This window comes from Pogona vitticeps, chromosome 6, assembly GCF_051106095.1.
Source record: "Pogona vitticeps strain Pit_001003342236 chromosome 6, PviZW2.1, whole genome shotgun sequence".
In the NCBI taxonomy this organism is placed as follows: Eukaryota; Metazoa; Chordata; class Lepidosauria; order Squamata; family Agamidae; genus Pogona; species Pogona vitticeps.
Genome location: NC_135788.1, coordinates 48,982,914 through 49,003,395, shown reverse-complemented (window position 1 = coordinate 49,003,395; position 20,482 = coordinate 48,982,914). Strand labels below are relative to the sequence as shown.

At 42.5% G+C, this 20,482-nt stretch overlaps 1 protein-coding gene across 3 annotated transcripts in view; it reads right to left on the bottom strand.

Annotated features, from left to right (window-relative positions):
* Positions 1–20,209, bottom strand: part of SH3BP5 (SH3 domain binding protein 5) — a 65,071-nt gene extending 44,862 nt beyond the window's left edge. The window contains exons 1-3 of one of the 3 annotated variants that reach the window (XM_073003485.2): positions 20,146–20,209; positions 19,575–19,809; positions 15,831–15,893 (exon numbers count right to left, since the gene is read on the bottom strand). In XM_073003485.2, coding sequence (XP_072859586.1) covers positions 15,831–15,893; positions 19,575–19,679 — 168 coding nt within the window. In that variant the 5' untranslated portion in view covers positions 19,680–19,809; positions 20,146–20,209. Of the gene's footprint in view, positions 1–6,449; positions 6,530–15,830; positions 15,894–19,574; positions 20,046–20,145 lie in introns of those variants that run through there. The other 2 variants (XM_073003484.2, XM_073003486.2) reach the window with 2 other exon arrangements.
* Positions 20,210–20,482: the final 273 nt, after the last annotated feature.

Below are 20,482 nucleotides of genomic sequence, written 5' to 3'. Positions count from 1 at the left end.
ACTGATTCTCCTGCCCTTCAGGGATGAAAGGTTTTTAGATATACTAGTTATAGACAGAGCATTAAATGCTCACTTCTCTCACTGGGAAACAGCAACACACTGCAAGCAAGACTAGGGATGAAATTTATTCCCTTTCTGAGCTTCACACAGCAAAAAGGTTGTATTATCCTCTTGACAACCTACTATGCTGGAATTGGTATCTATTGACAGTCCATTACCGAGTGGAAGGGAATAAATTACTGACTATAAGATATATATGGGCTTTGAAGCAGTGTACATTTTAAAATTTCAGTTGGCTTTATTAATCTAGCATTAAACATTTAAATGTCAGCCTAATATTTCTACATTTTAAATTACCAGAGTTTTAAAGAAATATGATTTGCAGCGTATGCAGAGGGTATTCACAGGAAATGTTAAGCCAGAAATTTGGAGAACCATATTCTACCACGAGCAAGCAGCATGCTAGTGTGCACAGACCCTTTATCCCTGTCTCCCTATTCTCATGAGCGGCTAAACAAACCAGTAAACTTTTTGTTTATCGAGCCTCTAAGAGCTGTAAGAATGGCTTTGGTGGCGCCATGCAACCCGCAGGCCATCCAATTCCATGCTTCCAGTAAAATGAGATATATAGTGTGTATGTTCAATTTCTATACCAGCCACCTGACCAAATGGTCATTCTGGGTGGTTGACAACAGTGGCAATAATCCAAAATACCCCTTCAAGGATTGCTGCCTTGTCGTGGTGAAGGGGCTTGAATAATTCAGAGAAGTTATGGGCTATGCCGTGCAGGGACACCCAAGACGGACAGGACATAGTGGAGAGTTCTGACTAAACGCGATCCACCTGGAGCAGGAACTGGCAAGCCACTCCAGTATCTTTGCCAAGAAAACTCTATGGACAGAAACAAAAGGCTAAAAGATATGATGCTAGAAGATGAGCCCCTCAGGTCGGAAGGTGTCCAACATGCTATTGAGGAAGAGTGGAGGACAAGGACAAGGCGCTCCAGAGCTAATGAAATGGTTGGCAAAAATAAACATTAACATCCTGGACGTCAGTGAACTAAAATGGATAGGAATTGGCGAACTCAATTCGGATGATTATCATATCTACTATTGTGGGCAAGAATCCTGTAGAAGAAATGGAGTAGCCCTCATAGTCAACAAAAAGAGTGGGAAAAGCTGTACTGGTATACAATCTCAAAAATGATTAAATGATTTCAATACGAATCCAAGGCAGACCTTTCAACATCACAGTAATACAGGTTTATGCACTAGAACTGACACCAAAGAAAGATGTTCTTGTTATTATAGGGGATTGGAACACCAATTTATGGAGTCAAGAGATAAAAGGAACAACAGAAAAGTTTGACCTTGGAGTTCAAAACAAAGCAGGGCAAAGGCTAATAGAGTTTTGTCAAGAGAACAAGCTGGTCATCACAAACACTCTTTTCCAACAACACAAGAGGCGACTCTACACATGGACATCACCAGATGGGCAATACCAAAATCAGATTGATTATGTTCTCTGCAGCCAAAGATGGAGAAGCTCTATACAGTCAGCAAAAAGAAGACTTGGAGCTGATTGTGGCTATGAACATCAGCTTCTTATAGCAAAATTCAAGCTTAAACTCAAGAAGGTAGAAAAAAACCACTGGGCTAGTCAGGTATAATCTAAACCAAATCCCTTATGAATACACAGTGGAAGTGAAGAACAGATTTAAGGAATTGGATTTGGTGGACAGGGAGTCCACCAAAGGATCTTAACATTGTACAGGATGGAGGCTCTTAACATTGTCCAGGAGGCAGCAACAAAAACCATCCCTAAGAAAAGGAAATGCAAGAAAGCAAAGTGGCTGTCCAACGAGGCCTTACAAATAGCAGAGAAGAGAAGGGAAACAAAATACAAAGGAGCAGACTTCCAAAGAGGACCTTTTTAAATGAACAGTGCAAAGAAATAGAGGAAAATAATAGGAAGGGAAAAACCAGAGATCTGTTCAAGAAAACTGGAGATACTAAAGGAGCATTTTATGCAAAGATGGACATGATAAAGGAAAAAAAATGGTAGAGATCTCACAGAAGCAGAAGACATCAAGAAGAGGTGGCAAGAATACACAGAGAAATTATACCAGAAAGATTTGGATGTCCCGGAAAACCCAGACAGTATGGCTGTTGACCTTGAGCCAGACATCCTGGAGAGTGAAGTCAAGTGGGCCTTAGAAATAATGACTAACAACAAGGCCAGTGGAGGTGATGGCATTCCAGTGGAACTATTTGAAATCTTGAAAGATGATGCTGTTAAGGTGCTACACTCAATATGCCAGCAAGTTTGGAAAACTCGGCAGTGGCCAGAGGATTGGAAAAGATCAGTCTACATCCCAATCCCAAAGAAGTCACGAGATATAAGAGACTCAGCAGGAGAAGGGGGAGTCAGGGAGACTGAGAGTTTCGAGAAAGAGGTGGTTGAGAGCGGATGAAGGGTGATGTTTCTTAAGAGTTAACACCATTGCTTGAACTATCATCATCTGTAACAATAAACAATTTCTACTCAGTTCTTTAAAAAATGACACCTTGACTGGACTTCTATTACTAATTATAAACAATGTTGATGTAATCAACTGGTGGCAGCTGAAAGACATGTAGCATGAGCTCTTAGTGTGGTAAAACAAGCAGGGGCCACGTGGGATCATGACAGTTACATCCCACATTTTGCTCTCACGCTGTATTGTTGAATGAAAATACAGCTTCCTTTCAGCTGTGGGCAGGTTAACAGAAGGAAGTAACATATTTTGGATAAAGCAGCTCATTAACATATGCATGATTTTGGAGTCATTTTGCATCATTCACAGCTGCTCAGCAGCATTCTTCCCCACACTTGACCAACCATCCAATATCAATGGAGCAATATGATATTTCCTTTTATTCTTCACAATTATTACCTGTGACATTCTGTTTCTTAAAACATTTGTATCACAAATGACTTCATTCTGTTCCTGTTTGTTTCCTGGCTGGCCTTCTTTGGAACAAATTCCCACTGGGAAGCCTGTTATTCTTGACTTTGTGGGTAGATCAGTTGAGAAACCAATTTAGTACATGTGAATTTTTACATATCTGAAATTATATTTGCAATTATAATGCAGATAAAGAGTAAGAAAACAACATGTAAGCCTTGACTAAAATATTGAAAGCAGGGCATGGGCACATTTGGATTTTCCCTGTTTTTTTTTTTTTCTACTTAAGGGTGATGTAAGTAATAAATGGAACCCCAGAAACAAGGCAAAATGCATGATTTGAAATGCCAGTGGTGAAGAAAGTTTTGTAGATTTGCATTATAGTTCTACTAGAATTCTACCACATATATCAAGGATATGATCATCCAGATATATTTCTACAGGGAAAAAACAACTAGCAGGTTATGTCACTAGTCCTCAGTATAACAATTATGCGAATGAGAAAAACTCTTTTCATATCAATAGCGTTGGCTAGCAACCAATTGGAGCCAAATCTAGAATAAACCTGATGCATCACTAAAAAGGGAAAGGCAACTGATTTTCATAAGCATTGACACATGCTACTTTACATGTATAGACACAATTTTTAAAATAGTAACTACAATTTGAATAGATATACATCTTAGCATAGCTGTGAAAGGTATTACCGGGGGACCCGTGTGCCTACTGAGTTGGCTGTCCAAGTACAATCTACTGGGAGGCAACTTTAAAGCCTACAGTTTGTCTCTTCAGGTGTTTCGTAGTGGGATTGGGACTGCATAATCCTTCAGACAAAGGATTGTCCTAAATACAACAGACCACATGACTACCCTTTTGAGAGGGTGCAAAAAGAGGAGCACTTCAAATTGGGGTGATCAGAACAATTCAGAATAGGATAGTATAGGATAGGGATACATCTGTGATATTTTGGTATATAAAGCCCTACAGTTCATCACTTCACCATAGTTGCTGTCTGATTGCAGTGCCTAACTCTGGTCTCAGAACCTGAAATACAATAAACGCAATACTACAATAACTCTAATCCTAAAACATCAGTGATGAAGTAACAGCAGTAAATATATTAGAAGAGAGCCCCTGTCCACAGGTTCACAATCCAATAGCACACAACAAAAAGGGAGGAACAAAGAAAATGGAACCTTCATTTTCACTGGGCAGTGGAAGGGGGCAGGCTGAGCTCCCTTTCCCATTTTATTTTACCCAGGAGATAATGGGTACAGCCTCCAATAGCCCTTGTGGAGAGCTAGCATCATGGCCAGCATCTGCCTCCCTTTAACTCTGCAGACCTACAGGAATATGAGCAACTCATAGAAAGGCATAACACTGAATACGTACAAGCAATGTATGTACAGCAGTGCCTCGACTTGCGACCGTCCCTATTTATGACCATTTCGAATTGCAACCGGCTCCGGCTGCAAAATTTGGCTTCGACTTGCAACCGGAGCTTCAAGTTACAACCAGGAAAAGGCAGGGGGGAAAGGCGGGAAATTCAAACCATTGGTGGCGAAGAGACTGCTTCTTTGTAGCTCTTTCGCCCCAATGATTAGGGAAATGGATGAGGAGGTGGCGGGGTGCTACTGCACCTGATGGTGGGATCCCGGTCCTTGGCCTCGGCGTGGGAGCAGAGGGCCCCCCGATCCCATCTACTGGAGGAAGGGTCCTCCCATGCCGACGACACCTCCTTCCTGGCAAGGAAGCGCTGCGAGAGGCTCTGCCAAGCCTGGCCAGCAGGACCCTTCCTCCGGGAGCTGGGATCAGGGCCCCCTCCGCCCCCGCGCCAAGGCCGAGGGCTGGGACCCAGCAGCGGCAGCGGCCCCACGGAGGGCAGTGAGAAAAGGCAGGGGAGAAAAGTGGCAAATTTAAACCATTGGTGGCAAAGAGGCTGCTCGCCAGGACAGGCACCTCAGTCCTCGGCGCCTTCCATGGGCCGATACCGCCTCCCACTCCAGAACCAGCATCGGCAGCTGCTCGCCAGGGATCTGGCACCGGCAGCAGTATCAGCCTGCGGAGGGCAGTGAGGAGCGCCGAGGAGGAGGCTTGGGACTGCCTGGTAAGTTAAGGAGCTGGTTTTTGATTTTTAAAAACTGTTCTGGGTGTGTTTTGCAGGGCTGGAGGGGCTTATGTTTCTGTGGTGTGTCGTTTGTTTTTTGGTGTTTTTTTGTTTTTGTTTTTGTTTTTGTTTTTGTTTTGCAGTCCCAGCGTGGGGCTTGCTCTGTTTATTTTTATTTTATTTTTGGAGTGGGTTTTTTGCCGGAATGGATTAATCGTGTTCCCATGAATGCATGCTTCAACTTACGACCATTTTGACTTACGTTCCATCTTCTGGAATGGATTAGGGCCGTAAGTCGAGGCGCCACTATATTGTACAATGACAAATCTGAAGATATTAAAGAGTATTTGGAGATCAATTATAAGGGCTTGAAAAATGTACTTGTCCACTCGTCTGTGACGAGTGAAAAATGCTGTTGGATGAACTTGTCTCTCTCTCTAATCCTGCAGTCCTCCCCTCCCCCCTCCCATTGCAAAAGGAAAACTGCCCTCTTCCTGTGAGAAAAAAGTATGAGCGGCACATGGAGATACAGTATAGCTCTGTAGGAGAATGTAGAGTAGTCAGTCCCTTGCTGGAGAATATGGAGATTCCCTGCTCCAAAATTCAACCGAACGAGGACACATCCTGGGGCGAGAGGGAACTATGGCTCCTTAAGAGGCCGGGCACTTGTGCTTTCAGTTTTATTTTTGCTGGAGACATTCAAAAGAAAGGCATTCAAAATACAAGCTTCGTGACCCCACAAGCATGCAGGTAATAAGGCAACCCAAGTCTGAGGGTATAAATCAGTGATTCCCCCATACGTAATATTTTGGGTTTACATGCATTGTTACATAGAAATAAAAGTGAACAAGTGCCTAGTTTAAATTTGTTAACATAGATTGCAAGGCTATAGTCTGGTCATGCTGACTGGTGAAATTTTTGACTGGTGAGACATTCTAAAAATTTTCAAGCCCTATCAATTATTCAATGCACAGCATGTCTTTCCGTTCCATATTCTCACCAATTCTGTACGCGTGAGTTGAAAACATATTCTCTCCCCCTACACAGCTCCATGACTTAGCCCTTAGTTCTCAGAGGTCATCATTTACAAGCTCATGAACGTCATACTCTCACGGAAAGCAACAGAATATATAAATATGGGTCACAGTCCATGCTCAGTGAGTCATTATATTCTGGCCATGAATGTCAGCAAGAGTGCTATGGACTCTCACAACCTGTGAACTCACAAAGGCTTGCCACTATTCTGTGAAGATTTTTCAAGGCTGTTCAAATAATCCAGATACTGTATTCCCAAACATACAATGTTCATTTTCTCCCCAATCTCTTTTAATCCATTCTACTGAAGCTGACCCAATACATTCCTGTGCCTGAGGTAAAGACGGCACTCTACCTTACCCATTCCATATGCAAAAACCAAACAGTCTGGTAGGTGGCTGTCGCTTCAACAGTAGGACCAAACAGTATCCTCTATTCCACATAAAAGTAGCAAGCTAACTTAAGAGATACAAGGCTAGCACAAGTGGCACATACAGTTCTGAACACTTTGCCAACACACCCTGTCTCCCCTCTATCACTGCACCTGCCATTTCAGACAGCTGTCCCAGTCTATCTCAAGGGCAACCATTGCCCTCCAAATCATCTTGATCCACAATTTCTAGATTTCCTTATTATTCGTGATGTTGATTAGGACCGATGTGAGTTGCAGACATAAAAATAACATGAACTGCAAACTAAAAATTGTGGAGGGGCACACTTGCTCACTTCAACTTTACATAAAAGGCCAAGTCTGCATTCTGTGCTAGACCTTCACTAGTTAAGGAAATCACCATTAATTTCTTTACTGTTATATTCTATACATCAGTGGCCCCCAACATTTTTAGCCCCACAGACCAGCTGGGGGAGGTGGGGCACCCTGTGCTTATGCACATGCGCGAAGGAGCACGTGCTCTGTCACGTGCTTGTGCGCATGCGCAAAGGGAGGTGCAGCGCTCACACACAAGCACAAATGGACTGGGGGTGAGTGCGTGCGGGGGGAGGTCTCTATCCGCGGCCCAGTCCCACTCAGGCCTAGCACAGGGCCGCGGACCAGGGGTGGGAGACCTCTGCTATACATGCAAACAAAGGCAAGCTTCAAATATATCCAACATTTTAATATCAGAGTAAGCTGACTAGATAACTCAGTGGTTTAAGTATCTGGCTACATAGCCAGAGGCTGGGAGTTTGATTCTCCTTTGTGCCTCCTGTGAGTAGAGCCAGCCTGTGTAGCTTTATGCAAGCTGCACAGTCCCAAGGCACTCGCAGAAGAAGAGAATGGAAAACCACTTCTGAGTACAGTGGTGCCTCGCTTAGTGACGTTAATCTGTTCCAGGAAAAACGTTGCTAAGCGATTTAATAGCTAAGCAATTTTTTAAAGCCCATAGAAATGCATTAAAACGTGTTTAATGCATTCCTATGGGCTTAAAAACTGACCTTATGCGAAGATCCTCCATAGGGGCGGCCATTTTCGGTGCCTCTAAAGCGAGGCAAAACAGCGGGTGGCCATTTTGTTTTTCCGGCAGCCATTTTGGAACCGCCGATCAGCTGTGCAAAAAGGGTCGCTTTGCCATGATCACTTCCCCATGATCATCGCAAAGCGATTTTTCCCCATAGGGGCCATCGCTAAGTGATCGCTCTGGCGATGGCCAAAACCCCATCACTAAGCGATTTCATCGCTCAACAGAGCGATCGCTAAGTGAGGCACCACTGTATTCTCTACCTGGGAAACCGTGAAAAGGCTTACCATAGGTCAGAACTGACTTGATGGAACATGATGATGATGAAACAATATCAGATCTGAAGTCCAAATATACATCCTCATCCTGCAACCTACAGATGTAGCTTTGCAGAATAGTAACCAATGATTTTTTTTTTGTTAGTGCAACCACTACAGGAGCATGTCATGTGTCCTTTCCGACACTTATGAAAGAGGTCTCTATCAATTCTGAAATGCTTTTCAATCTTTTAATTGCTCTGCTTGGAAGCGTATGCCCCCATTCACTCATATTATACAAGACCATAGTTAGCAGTCGGTTAGGGAAGTGACTGCCCCCAACACGGTTATCTCAGCCATGTGCATGCACACTTTCTCAAGAGCCTAGTCAGAAGAGAGGGCAATCATTTCAGGGTGGAATGAGAAGGATGTAATTTCCTGAGAATGAAAGAAAGTAGATGGGGGAAATTGTACAGCTAAAGCCCAAGCAGAGACAAAGCAAATGTGAAACAAAAAAATCCATTGTAAGATCTCAGGGAGAAGGACTCTGCTTTAGACTGGAACATTTTCCTTCAAAGTGACTATTATTTAAAACAAAAAAGGTGTATACATTTTTCCCTTTTTCTTGCTTTTGCAAAAAAATTGTAGAGACACAGCATAAACCATTTCACCCCAAACATTACTTTCTAACAGTCTTAGGAGGAGACGCAATTAAAGATACTGCTTTTCATGCTTGTGCAGCATCATCTTTCTCTGTGGTCTATAGGTAAACACATTTGGGGGAAATCTATAACTAGGATGGGAAGAATTGTACTGGGATCATAGCAGGGAAACCTATAGTTATGGTATTGGGATGTCAAAATTGTAGCCCATGCAGGGCCACAAAATACCTCAAGATACAGCCTTGAGTTCATATCTCTTGCCAAGCAAGCAATTTAGCAAGTACTTCCCTCTTCTATCAGACAGGAATGGATGGAGGAGTATCTCAAATAAATATAATGCATGTCCCATAAACATAGTTTTCAAAGATGTAGCAGTATTAGTCTGTGCAAGATATCCAAACATTTTTTTAAAAAATAACAAAATATAAAACAAAAATACTGTGGTACCTGAAGACCCACTGCTATCTTTCACCATGATTTTTTGTGGATATGTCCTTTTTGGATATGAATAAGTAGATACATCCACAAAAGCTCATATTGAAATATAACAGTCTTTTAAGTGCCACAATATTTTTTTCATTTTGTGGGATTTGGAGGAAGTTGTATGGCTATGCAAGAAAAACTATACCTAAGAAGAGAACAGAGTAAAAAAAAGCCTTCAAGCAATGTGAGGGACAAGCTCCTTACAAAGTTAATTGAATGTAAATAATTAATTTGCACTTTAAACATTTAAATAGCTGTGCTATTTAAATACAAGCAAGATTGGGAAATTACCTCTTTTTACAAAAAATGTAAATTAACTCTTAGGGGGAAATAACACCATATTTCATTCAGGCTGCCCTTTAAATGAAACTACAGTACTGGGGTGTTCTTGGTGCAGCTCTTCCCACAACAGAGCCAGAGTTAGGACTCAATTAATACAAGAAGAACTAGCGCAGAAACAGAAACATGGTGTAAAGGGTGGTGATGTTTACAACAGGATTGAGGTATCATCATTTAGCTCTTTCACAATAAAGGCATCATTTACACTACTACCACCCTGCATAAGTAAAAGCAGAAATTCAGATGAAACAAGGCTTGCCCAAGCCATTTTGCTGCCTGAGGCAATACAGAATATGGTACTCTGTGATTATCCCATGGCCAAAAGCTGGCTAAATCTTAGTTCAGCACTGAAAATACGACCCTGAGGTAGAAGGGCATCGCCAGGAGATTCAGGAGGAAAGGCTAAGGGACACTGCTGCCTCCCTGATTTTTCCACCTGAAGCAGTTATTTCACTCTGCCTACTGGTAAAGCCAGCATAAAGGACAGCACTTGCTCATCTTCGTGAAAAACATTAATAAAAGTTTCTTTCTACAAACGTTTTGGTCATGAACAGGAACATTATACAAAGCATAGATTAAAAGCTTCCATAATCCTCTGCTGCAGCATTAGCGTTCCACTCTGCACTTTGTGCCAACAGATTTATGGATTTTAACCAAGCCTAATCAAAGACTCATTAAGAAGCAATAGATTAATTTATCCACAACCATCAACAGCCCTGTGCTTTTCAGAATCCATTTTACTCTGCTTTGCTGAGACCACCACAGCAACCCACAAAGCACTCCCAAATCATCAGTGAAGCAACAAATGCTTTGGGCTGCAACAGAGCCATTGTTGGAATATAGGATGTCATTTATTGCCTTACAGAACAGAGAATGCCACAAGACTGACTTTACAGACTGCTAGTCACACTTAAAACCAAAAGACTGCAAGTGATGCCGAAAAACATATTCACCACTCATTTGTATTTTGATTGTTACAGTATTTGTTTTTGCTGAATGAAAAACTTCCATGGTTTGTGTATAGAATACAGTATACAGCTTTCACTGCATACCCACCATCATGCACTGAATTCACATTCTGACACAGGATTTCAAACCATCCTAAAGATGTCAGTTAGCTATTATAGAATAATAGAAAAGTCAGGTTGGAAGGAGTCTACAAGGCCATCAAAAGCTGAATTCAGCACAGAGAAGGTAGATGCTCAGGGTCGCTTACTATGAGTTGGAAGTTGACATATGGTAACCTTTTCTGACATAATATCCATAGGTATTAATGGTTCTAAGACTAAGTGAATACTGTCCATAGTGTATGACCAACTGGGAATGTCCATTAAACAGCAGGTCAGTCTTGTAAAATAACAAAATCTGAAAAACCTTAAAATCCAAACCCCTGCCAAAAAGCTGGTAGAGGAGGGACAGAACTGAAGGTATAGAAACCAAACCATCTAGCAAAGAAAAAGGCTACAGAGAATATTTTCTCATCTGCCAGCTCACCGACTCACCTACGCAAAATTCATGTCCATCTATGGTTACCAAATGAGTTGCTAAATACAAGACAGAACAAGGTTTGCTACTATGGCTATTTACCTTCCTATGAATGTACTGCTGACCATATTATTGGCATGCCTTTGTAAGAGGCAGAGTCAAACTACAACATAACTCAAACTAAAAACCACCTGATGTCCCTAAATTACAGAGAGGTATGTCCTCAAGTGCCCCCTGCTTGTGAAGACCAATGCCCAGAGGCCATATTAGTGATCTCTTATCTGAAATTGCAACAGTTCCCCAGAATAGCCACCTCTTCCTTTGCCAAGATTCAGAATGCTGACCCGACACCACTGGTTACTGTCAGCTGGAGATGGAGAGTGAAAGTTTAAATGTCAAGCAACAGGAAATACCACACTATAGTGTTTTAAGTAAATATATACAGCCTCTTCTTTCCAAATGGGTTGGGATGGGGCGGGGACACAAAAATACACAGTACATAATCAGGAGCAAATACCACAGAATACAGATGCAAATGAGAACAGAGAATGATCATTTATATTATATGCTCGCCAAATTCGTCAACACAATTAGTGTTTTCCCACTGTAAAGTGTAACACTGTTGTGACCTTCATATGCTGGCAGTGTAACATTACACAGTTCAAATTAAAGACTTTGTCAACACCTCCAAGATATAGATTTAGATATGGTAAGCAGTATACAAATTAATTTCTTGCACTATGTATGATATTGTCTAGCAGTAGCATGAAAGAAAAAACAACTCTGCTAATCTTTTAAAATTCATTTGAGATCACTAACTCCAGCAGATGTCCATACATATTACGGAGGTTCTAGAAGTCACTGCTGTTACAAGGCAAACTTGAATCTCACATTTTGAACAATAATAGTCTATCGTTAGTCACTTCTAACAGTCATGCTACAGGACTAAATGCATGATCAGTTTCAGTTCTCTACATGTTGCCGAAATCTCTCTTCTTTCTTTCTGTCTTTCTTTCTTTTTAAAAAACACTGGGACCACTTAAAACTTGATTTAACCAATCTATTATACCATAATTTCTCCTGCTTTTCTCATGCCAGAAGATTCTGAGTACCAGTTGGAGCAGCAGAAGAAAACCAAATATTGATCTAGAAACTCATGTTAATAATCAGAAAAGAAGCTGCAAACATGGATTGCTGCCTTGTCGTGGCGAAGGGGCTTGAATAATTCAGAGAAGCTATGGGCTATGCTGTGCAGGGACACCAAGAAGGACAGGTCATAGTGGAGAGTTCTGACTAAATGCAATCCACCTGGAGCAGAAACTGTCAAGCCACTCAAGTACCTTGCCAAGAAAACTCAATGGACAGAAACAAAAGGCTAAAAGATATCATACTGGAAGATGAGATCCTCGGGTCAGAAGGTGTCCAACATGCTACTAAGGAAGAGCAGAAGACAAAGACAAGTAGCTCCAGAGCTAGTGAAGTGGTTGGGCCAAAGCCAAAAGGACACTCAGCTGCAGATGTACCTGGAAGTGAAAGGAAAGTCTGAAGCTGCAAAGAAAAATACTGTGTAGGAACCTGGAATATAAGATCTATGAACCTTGGTAAGCTGGATGTGGTCAAACAGGAGATGGCAAGAATAAACATTGACATCATGGGTGTCAGTGAAGTAAAATGGATGGGAATCGGTGGATTCAATTCAGATGATTATCATATCTACTATTGTGAGCAAGAATCCCGTAGAAGAAATGGAGTAGCCCTCATAGTCAAGAAAAGAGTGGGAAAAGCTGTACTGGGATACAATCTCAAAAATGATAAAATGATTTCAATACGAATCCAAGGCAGACCTTTCAACATCACAATAATACATGTTTATGCACCAACCGTTGATGCTGAAGAGGCAGAATTTGACAAATTCTATAAAGACTTACAGCACTTTCTAGAACTGACACCAAAAAAAGATGTTCTTCTCATTATAGGGGATTGGAATGCTAAAGTAGAGTCAAGAGATAAAAGGAACAACAGAAAAGTTTGACCTTCGAGTTTAAAATGAAGCAGAGTAAAGGCTAATAGAGTTTTGTCAAGAGAACAAGCTGGTCATCACAAACACTCGTTTCCAACAACACAAGAGGCGACTCTACACATGGAAATCACCAGATGGGCAATACTGAAATCAGATTGATTATGTTCTCTGCAGCCAAGGATGGAGAAGCTCTATACAGTCAGCAAAAACAAGACCTGGACCTGATTGTGGTTCTGATCATCAGCATCTTATAGCAAAATTTAAACTTAAACTGAAGAAAGTAGGAAAAACCACTGGGCTAGTCAGGTATAATCTAAACCAAATCCCTTATGAATACACAGTGGAAGTGAAGAACAGATTTAAGGAACTCTATTTGATGGACAGAGTGCCTGAAGAACTTTGGATAAAGGCTCGTAACATTGTACAGGAGGCAACAACAAAAACCATCCCAAAGAAAAGGAAATGCAAGAAAGCAAAGTGGCTGTCCAAGGAAGCCTTACAAATAGCAGAGAAGAGAAGGGAAACAAAATGCAAGGGAGAGAGGGAAAGTTACAGAAAATTGAATGCAGACTTCCAAAGAATAACAAGGAGAGACAAAAAGACCTTCTTAAATGAACAATGCAAAGATATAGATCAAAATAATGGAAAGGAAAAAACCAGAGACCTGTTCAAGAAAATTGGAGATATTAAAGGAACATTTTAGGCAAAGATGGACATGATAAAGGAAAAAAATGGTAGGGATCTCACAGAAGCAGAAGACATCAAGAAGAGGTGGCAAGAATACACAGAGGAGTTATACCAGAAAGATCTGGATGTCTGGACAACCCAGATAGTGTGGTTGCTGACCTTGAGCCAGACATCCTAAAGAATGAAATCAAGTGGACATTAGAAAGCATGGCTACGAACACGGCCAGTGAGGTAACGGCATTCCAACTGAACTATTTAAAATCTTAAATATGATACCGTTAAAGTGCTACACTCAATATTACAGCAAGTTTGGAAAACTCAGCAGTGGCCAGAGAATTGGAAAAGATCAGACTACATGCCAATCCCAACGAAGGGCAGTGCCAAAGAATGCTCCAACTACCGTACAATTGCACTCATTTCATACGCTAGCAAGGTTATGCTCAAAATCCTCCAAGATAGGCTTCAGCAGTATGTAGACTGAGAACTCCCAGAAGTACAAGCTGCATTTTGAAAGGGCAGAGGAGCTAGAGACCAGACTGCTAACATGCGCTGGATTATGGAGAAAGCCAGAGAGTTCCAGAAAAACATTGAATTCTGCTTCATTGACTACACAAAAGCCTTTGACTGTGTGGACCACAACAAACTATGGCAAGTTCTTAAAAGAAATGGGAGTGCCTGACCACCTTATCTGCCTCCTGAGAAATCTATATGTGGGACATGAAGCAACAGTTAGAACTGGATATGGAACCACTGATTGGTTCAAAATTGGAAAAGGAGTATGACAAGGCTGTATATTGTCTCCTTGCTTATTTAACTTATATGCAGAATACATCATGCGAAAGGCAGGACTGGATGAATCCCAAGCCAGAATTAAGATTGCCGGAAGAAATCCCAACAACCTCCGATATGCAGATGATACCACTCTGATGGCAGAAAATGAGGACTAATTAAAGAACCTTTTAATGAGGTTGAAAGAGGAGAGCTGAAAAATAGTCTGAAGCTCCGCATTAAAAAAACTAAGATCATGACCACTGGTCCCATCACCTCCTGGCAAATAGAAGGGGATGATATGGAGACAGTGACAGATTTTACTTTCCTGGGCTGCATGATCACTGCAGATGGTGACAGCAGCCACAAATTAAAAGACACCTTCTTCTTGGGAGGAAAGCGATGATAAACCTAGACAACATCTTAAAAAGCAGAGACATCACCTTGTCGACAAAGGTCCGCATAATGAAAGCTATGGTTTTTCCAGTAGCAATGTATGGAAGTGAGAACTGGACCATAAAGAAGGCTGACCGCCAAAGAATTGATACTTTTGAATTGTGGTGCTAGAGGAGACTCTTGAGAGTAACCTGGACTGCAAAGAGATCAAACCTATCCATTCTGAAGGAAATCAACCCTGAGTGCTCACTGGAAGGACAGATCTTGAAGCTGAGGCTCCAATACTTTGGCCATCTCATGAGAAGAGAAGACTCCCTAGAAAAGACCCTGATGTTGGTAAAGTGTGAAGACAACAACAGAGGACAAGATGGTTGGAAAGTGTCACCGAAGCTACCAACATGAATTTGACCCAACTCGGGGAGGCAGTGGAAGACAGGAGGACTTGGCATGCTCTGGTCCATGGGGTCACGAAGAGTCGGACATGACTTAACGGCTAAACAACAACAAAAGGAGCTACAAGACATTCTTTCTTGCATTTCAAAGCTACATTTTGTTATCATGCAAGCCTTAGTTAAGGCACTGCAGGAAATGCAAAAGCACAGTTTTCATACCTCTGGATTAATTACCATTTTGATTGCCTTTTATTATTCCTTGGTATAGGATATATGAAAGGATTAATGAAATTCTGAGCAGTGAGCACAGTCGTATCATTTCATTTCACTGCATGTGTAGGACATATCTGACCTACTTTTGTTTCATTCACTGGCTTAAAGCATGTAAAAAAAAAGCAAAGCGTGCTGCTTATATACTGTGCCATAGTGCTTCAAGCACTCTCTGGGCGGTTTACAAGTTAATTATGCAGGCTACACCTTGCCCGCCCGCCCCCCGTGAGCTAGGTAATGATTTTATCGACCTCGGAAAGATAGAAGGCTGAGTCAACCTTGAGCCGGCTACCTGGGATTGAACCCCAGGGCGTGAGCACCGTTTTGGCTGCAAAGTACAGCAGTTTAACCACTGCGCCACGAGGCTCTTCTATACATGTTTTTTTTTAAGCATTTTATTTCACAGTTTCTTATGTGTGCTCTAATAGTCAGCATAGAAATCCAAACCAATTCAATTTCCTACTCCAAACTAAATGTTTATATAAAAGTATACAGGAAAGTCTCCCACAAGAAAGTACTTAGTACCTCAAGCTCAGTTTCTCTCCGATTAATTTCATCTGTGGACTGATTCAGCTTTTCTAGCTCCCCCTGGAAGAAAGCCATGAGAAAAAAAAAGACAAGAACATGTTAAGAAATAAGACACTGAGTGAACTGGGAAGGAATCAGGTTATTAAGTGTCATCTGGCATTTCACACAGGGGCCCCAGCTGGAATGTTAAATGAAAACAGAAGGGTGGAAGGCATTTAAAAGAAAGGCTGAGGTTTGCTAAGACCTCTGTGGCCAGGATGGAGCAAGAGACAGACTTTGGAAACCTTTTAAACTTACATTTGAAATATAATCTAGATTAATTTTTACATTTTTCATGCTCATGACTGGTCATGCCATGTGTACGTTTAGGGTAGATCCTGATCCTCTGCCATCATGACTAATAATGGCCTAGTAAACCTTTTCTCCATTGCAGGGAGACCAGAGCTGAAAATTCACCAGATCCCCTTTCACAACATTCATTTAAAATTCTTATTTCTATTACATTTTCTCATCTGCTTTTTAAGAGCTGTTATATTAAACCAGTAAACAGTATTTTGTTACATTTTTATTCCAGTCCTTGTCCAAACTCAAGGCTCCCTTCCTCACTCAGACCACACCCTCATTTTTATCCTTACAACAACTCTATGAAGTAAGTTAGCCTGAAAAATGCTCACTGGCCTAAGATCATGCTGCAAATGTCATGTCTGAGCAAAGATTTGAACCTGTCTCTTCCAATTCTGTAACCACTATTATACAGTATTCATGTGGGAATTTTTAGGATTCTGTGGTAAGGAAATTGTAGGAAGAAGAAAATGCAGCTTTGGGACATTGTATTTTATACCATATGCATGTTTCATATTCTTAATGCCAGTAACATACTATCAGGATTCCAGTCTCCATTCTCCAGATGGCTGGTCTCAATTTAACCAAGTTCGTGGACAAGAAAATATTTGAGCTTGTCACTCTTCAAATCATAGATCAGCTTTAACACATGTCATTAAATACAGTCCTGAATCTCTTGCTTGTTGCTTGTGTATACATGTGCAAAAGGCATAAAGCCCATTTAAATGCTCTTCCATTGAGTTTTTAGATAATTTAATAGCCGTGCAGGGTGGCAGATGTAAAACTGCATTTAAAATTGAATTTTTTTGTCTCACCTCTGATCTAATCACCACCTTCCCCAGACCACTGATCTGAACAAAATTAGAAACGGTCTTTTCTTTTCTTCCTGTATAGAAGTGCCCTTGCAGTCTGTATTAATAAGTGTCCTCAATTCTTTTTCCTTCCCCTGACCATGCTCACCTGCAGAACTATCACTTCTTTACCCACCTCCTCTCACAAGGTCAGAGAAATCCTCATCAATTTCATTGGCGTATGTGTTTCTTTTAATTCAGGGCATGTATGTAACCAAAAGTGGCAAACACGAAGTTAAATCCAAATGTTAAGCAGGACTAGATGAGACCTTTTGAATCAACTGGACTAACATAAGCACTGACTCAGTAAGTCCCATTTATTCAATGGGTCTCCTGTAGTTGAGATTAACAAATAGATTTAACTTTCTACCTTTAATTGTTGCCAGTCAATGGGCAACTCTTCCTCTTACCACCAAATGACCTCAAGCCTTTAAAAAAATTAACATGAAATTGGCAACTTAATTTTATTCATAATTTTTATGTAAGTTGTTTTTTTCCATCCAAAGATCTGGCAGAATAAAACCAACTCATTAAAACTCAAAGGTATAAGAAATTACCACATGACACACAGAGCAACAAATATTCTGAACAAAACCCAACTCAGCAACCCACAAACTGGGTACTACTACTGAAAAGGCCTGTCTTCACAATCACTATCTGCTACACTTCTGATGGCAAGAGAATCCAAACAAAGCTTCAGGTAGGGACCTCAGCAAACTCATGCAGGCTGACACCAACATCTATCTTTATCAGGGGTGGGAAACAGTGGTCCTCAAAATACAGAGAGAGACAGAATTCCTCCCCGTTAATTATGCTGCTTAAGGCTCCAGGGAGTTGTAGGCAAAAAATAAAATAAAAAATCTGAAGGGCCATCTCTTTTATATGATAGGAATGCTCCCTGGTCTCGTCATTGAGCATCTTTGGTCAACACAGTGGGGTCTTGACTTGAGAACTTAATCCGTATTGGAAGGCGGTTCTCAAGTCAAAAAGTTCTCAGGTCAAATCTGCATTTCCCATAGGAATGCATTGAAAACCATTTGATCCGTATCTGCTCTTTTCCGTCCATAGAAACTAATGGGAAGCTGCTATTCTGCCTTCGACCACTAGAGGGGGAATATTTTGTTTCTTTTTTTTCTTAGGTCAAGAAAGGTTCAGGGAAGGCAGGGAAAATACAGTCCAGGCAGTGCAATACCAGGCAGTCCGAAGACTGTCTCCCAATCCACTCTCTAAACGCTGGGAGGAGTGAGGAAGCAGACAGGCACCCTTTTCACTGGCCAACAGTTAACTGAAAGTTCACTTTTTGCACTTTCCCTGCCTCCCACGTGGGTTTTTTTCAGTTCTTAACTCAAATCTAAGTACTTAAGTCAAGTCAATATTTTCCTATGAGAGCGGTTCTTAAGTCAAAATGTTCTTAACTCGAGCCGTTCTTAAGTCAAGACCCCACTGCATTTGAGAGAAAACACAAGGAAAAGATAATTCTCTTGTACTAGCAGTTGGGGTGTGGCAGCATTTACAGACAGACATCTGTGAAACAGTGATGCACTAATGCCCACTAACTGATACTAAGCAGAATCCCATATCAAGCAGTCAGGCTGGTCTAAATGATCTCCAGGATTCCTTCTGACACCAACCATTTTATGATTTACGGATTGCACAAAGATCATTGGACTACTTGAGTGTGTACTCGGGGCCTTAACTACTGTTCCCATAGCAATTAAAGGTGTCCACACTGGGTCACAGAACTAAGTCTGTCCCTGTCTGCTTCCTCTACCTATACCATCACTCCACCTTCAAATGTTCTTGCAGCTTATGTGTGTCAGTCATTCAGTCTTTCTTCTAACTACCCTCGCTCCCTGTGGCACCCAACAACAAAAACAGGTGCATTCAGAATCCACACAACAACTAAAAACAGAGCCTGCTAAATCCATGTATTAATTCCATCTAGAGGAGCCCCACTGAAGCAAAAGGACATTGAAACCACATTCATTCCATGGATCAAGTCTCGTGAGAACTAACCACTGGTTGTAGCAGACGCAAAACGGGGGGGGGATTGGAGAAGGCCCTCCCCACCCATTCCGATATTGCCTTTTTGGAAAAGGGAAGGGGTCGGGAGAGCATCCTTTGGTTTACTGTAAGGTAGCTTGGGAAAAACGTTAGCAGAAATCTAATGCAAATCTAATATGAGCGAGAGGGGAGGGAGGGAAAGACCGCGGCGGGAAACGCCCCCCTCCCCTACTAAGAGGATCACACGCGGTTGCAGAAAGAAAAAGCAGCATCTGCAGGGCATTTACAAGGGGAGAGGGGCCTCCCTTCCACGACACTTTCCAACGGAGGCCACCTAGCGCTGCAGTCTTCTTCACCTCAGCTTCCACCACCGCCACGAGTCCCGCAACCCCTTTGCAGGACCTGCTGCAAGCGGGCGCCCCAGCCTCGGCGCTCTGGAGGGTGGACACTGAGGGCGGGGTGGCTAAGGCAGATCGCTGCAGGAGGCCAGGCACAGCCCGGTCAGCATTTCACCAAAATTCCTCCGCCCTTCCATTCCCCCTACCTGGATCCTAGGGTCTACTTCTTCTTCTTCTTCCTCTTGCTGTTGGGGCGCCGGCGGCTGGATATCCGCCTCCTCCGCCTTATTCCTCCTTACGCCCGGATCCATGTTGGCTACGTGAGGGCTTGCGGACTGGGAGAACGGAGAGGGGGGAGAGAGATCTCGCCCTGAATCTGTTCCCCTTTAAGCTTAGCGCGACGCTGATCCGGCTCCTGCCTCACGGTGGGATCTTCCGGATCTACGGCGGGAAAAGAAAAAAAAACGTTTGCGCTGCTGCCCTAGGCGGCCCCCTCTCTGCCTTTCCGTTCCTCGCCGCGAGGTTGTACCGAGGGACCAAACCCTTTCTCGGCGAGAGGAAAAGAGGGAAGGAAGGACGCCTCGCCCCCTTGCTGCTGTTGTTTGTAGCGGCGGCGGCGGCGGCGGCTGTCACGGCACAGTTGCCTCTTCTCCTTTCTGCCACCCTGGCGAGTCCCACCCTCTCACCGCCTCCTTTCCAGAGCGCCAAATCAGAGCAAAGCGACCCGGCCTTTCAAATACATATACTGTACTGTATATAACTCTGCATTTAAAATACCCCCTACTCCTCTTCACCGACGCATTCATCCCCTCAGTCCCAGGGCCCTTTATGTCGGCTTCTGTGGCCGCGCTCTGCGCCTCAGTGAGTTTTCGGGCGCCTGTCGCCACAGAACATGGGCAGCGGGGGAGGGAAGCAGTCCTGTTTGCGTGTCTCCATAATTACATACCCGACTTGCCTTTCCTTCCAGTGAACTGAAGGCGGCTTACAGGGCTGCCCTCCTCACTTCGTCCCCATAAGGACCGTGAGGTCGTCGAGCAGACAGAGTTGCGCTGAGGCCCCCCGGGATGTCTACTGTGCCATGAGAAAAGGCTGTGTGGGTGCCTTGAAAGGCATT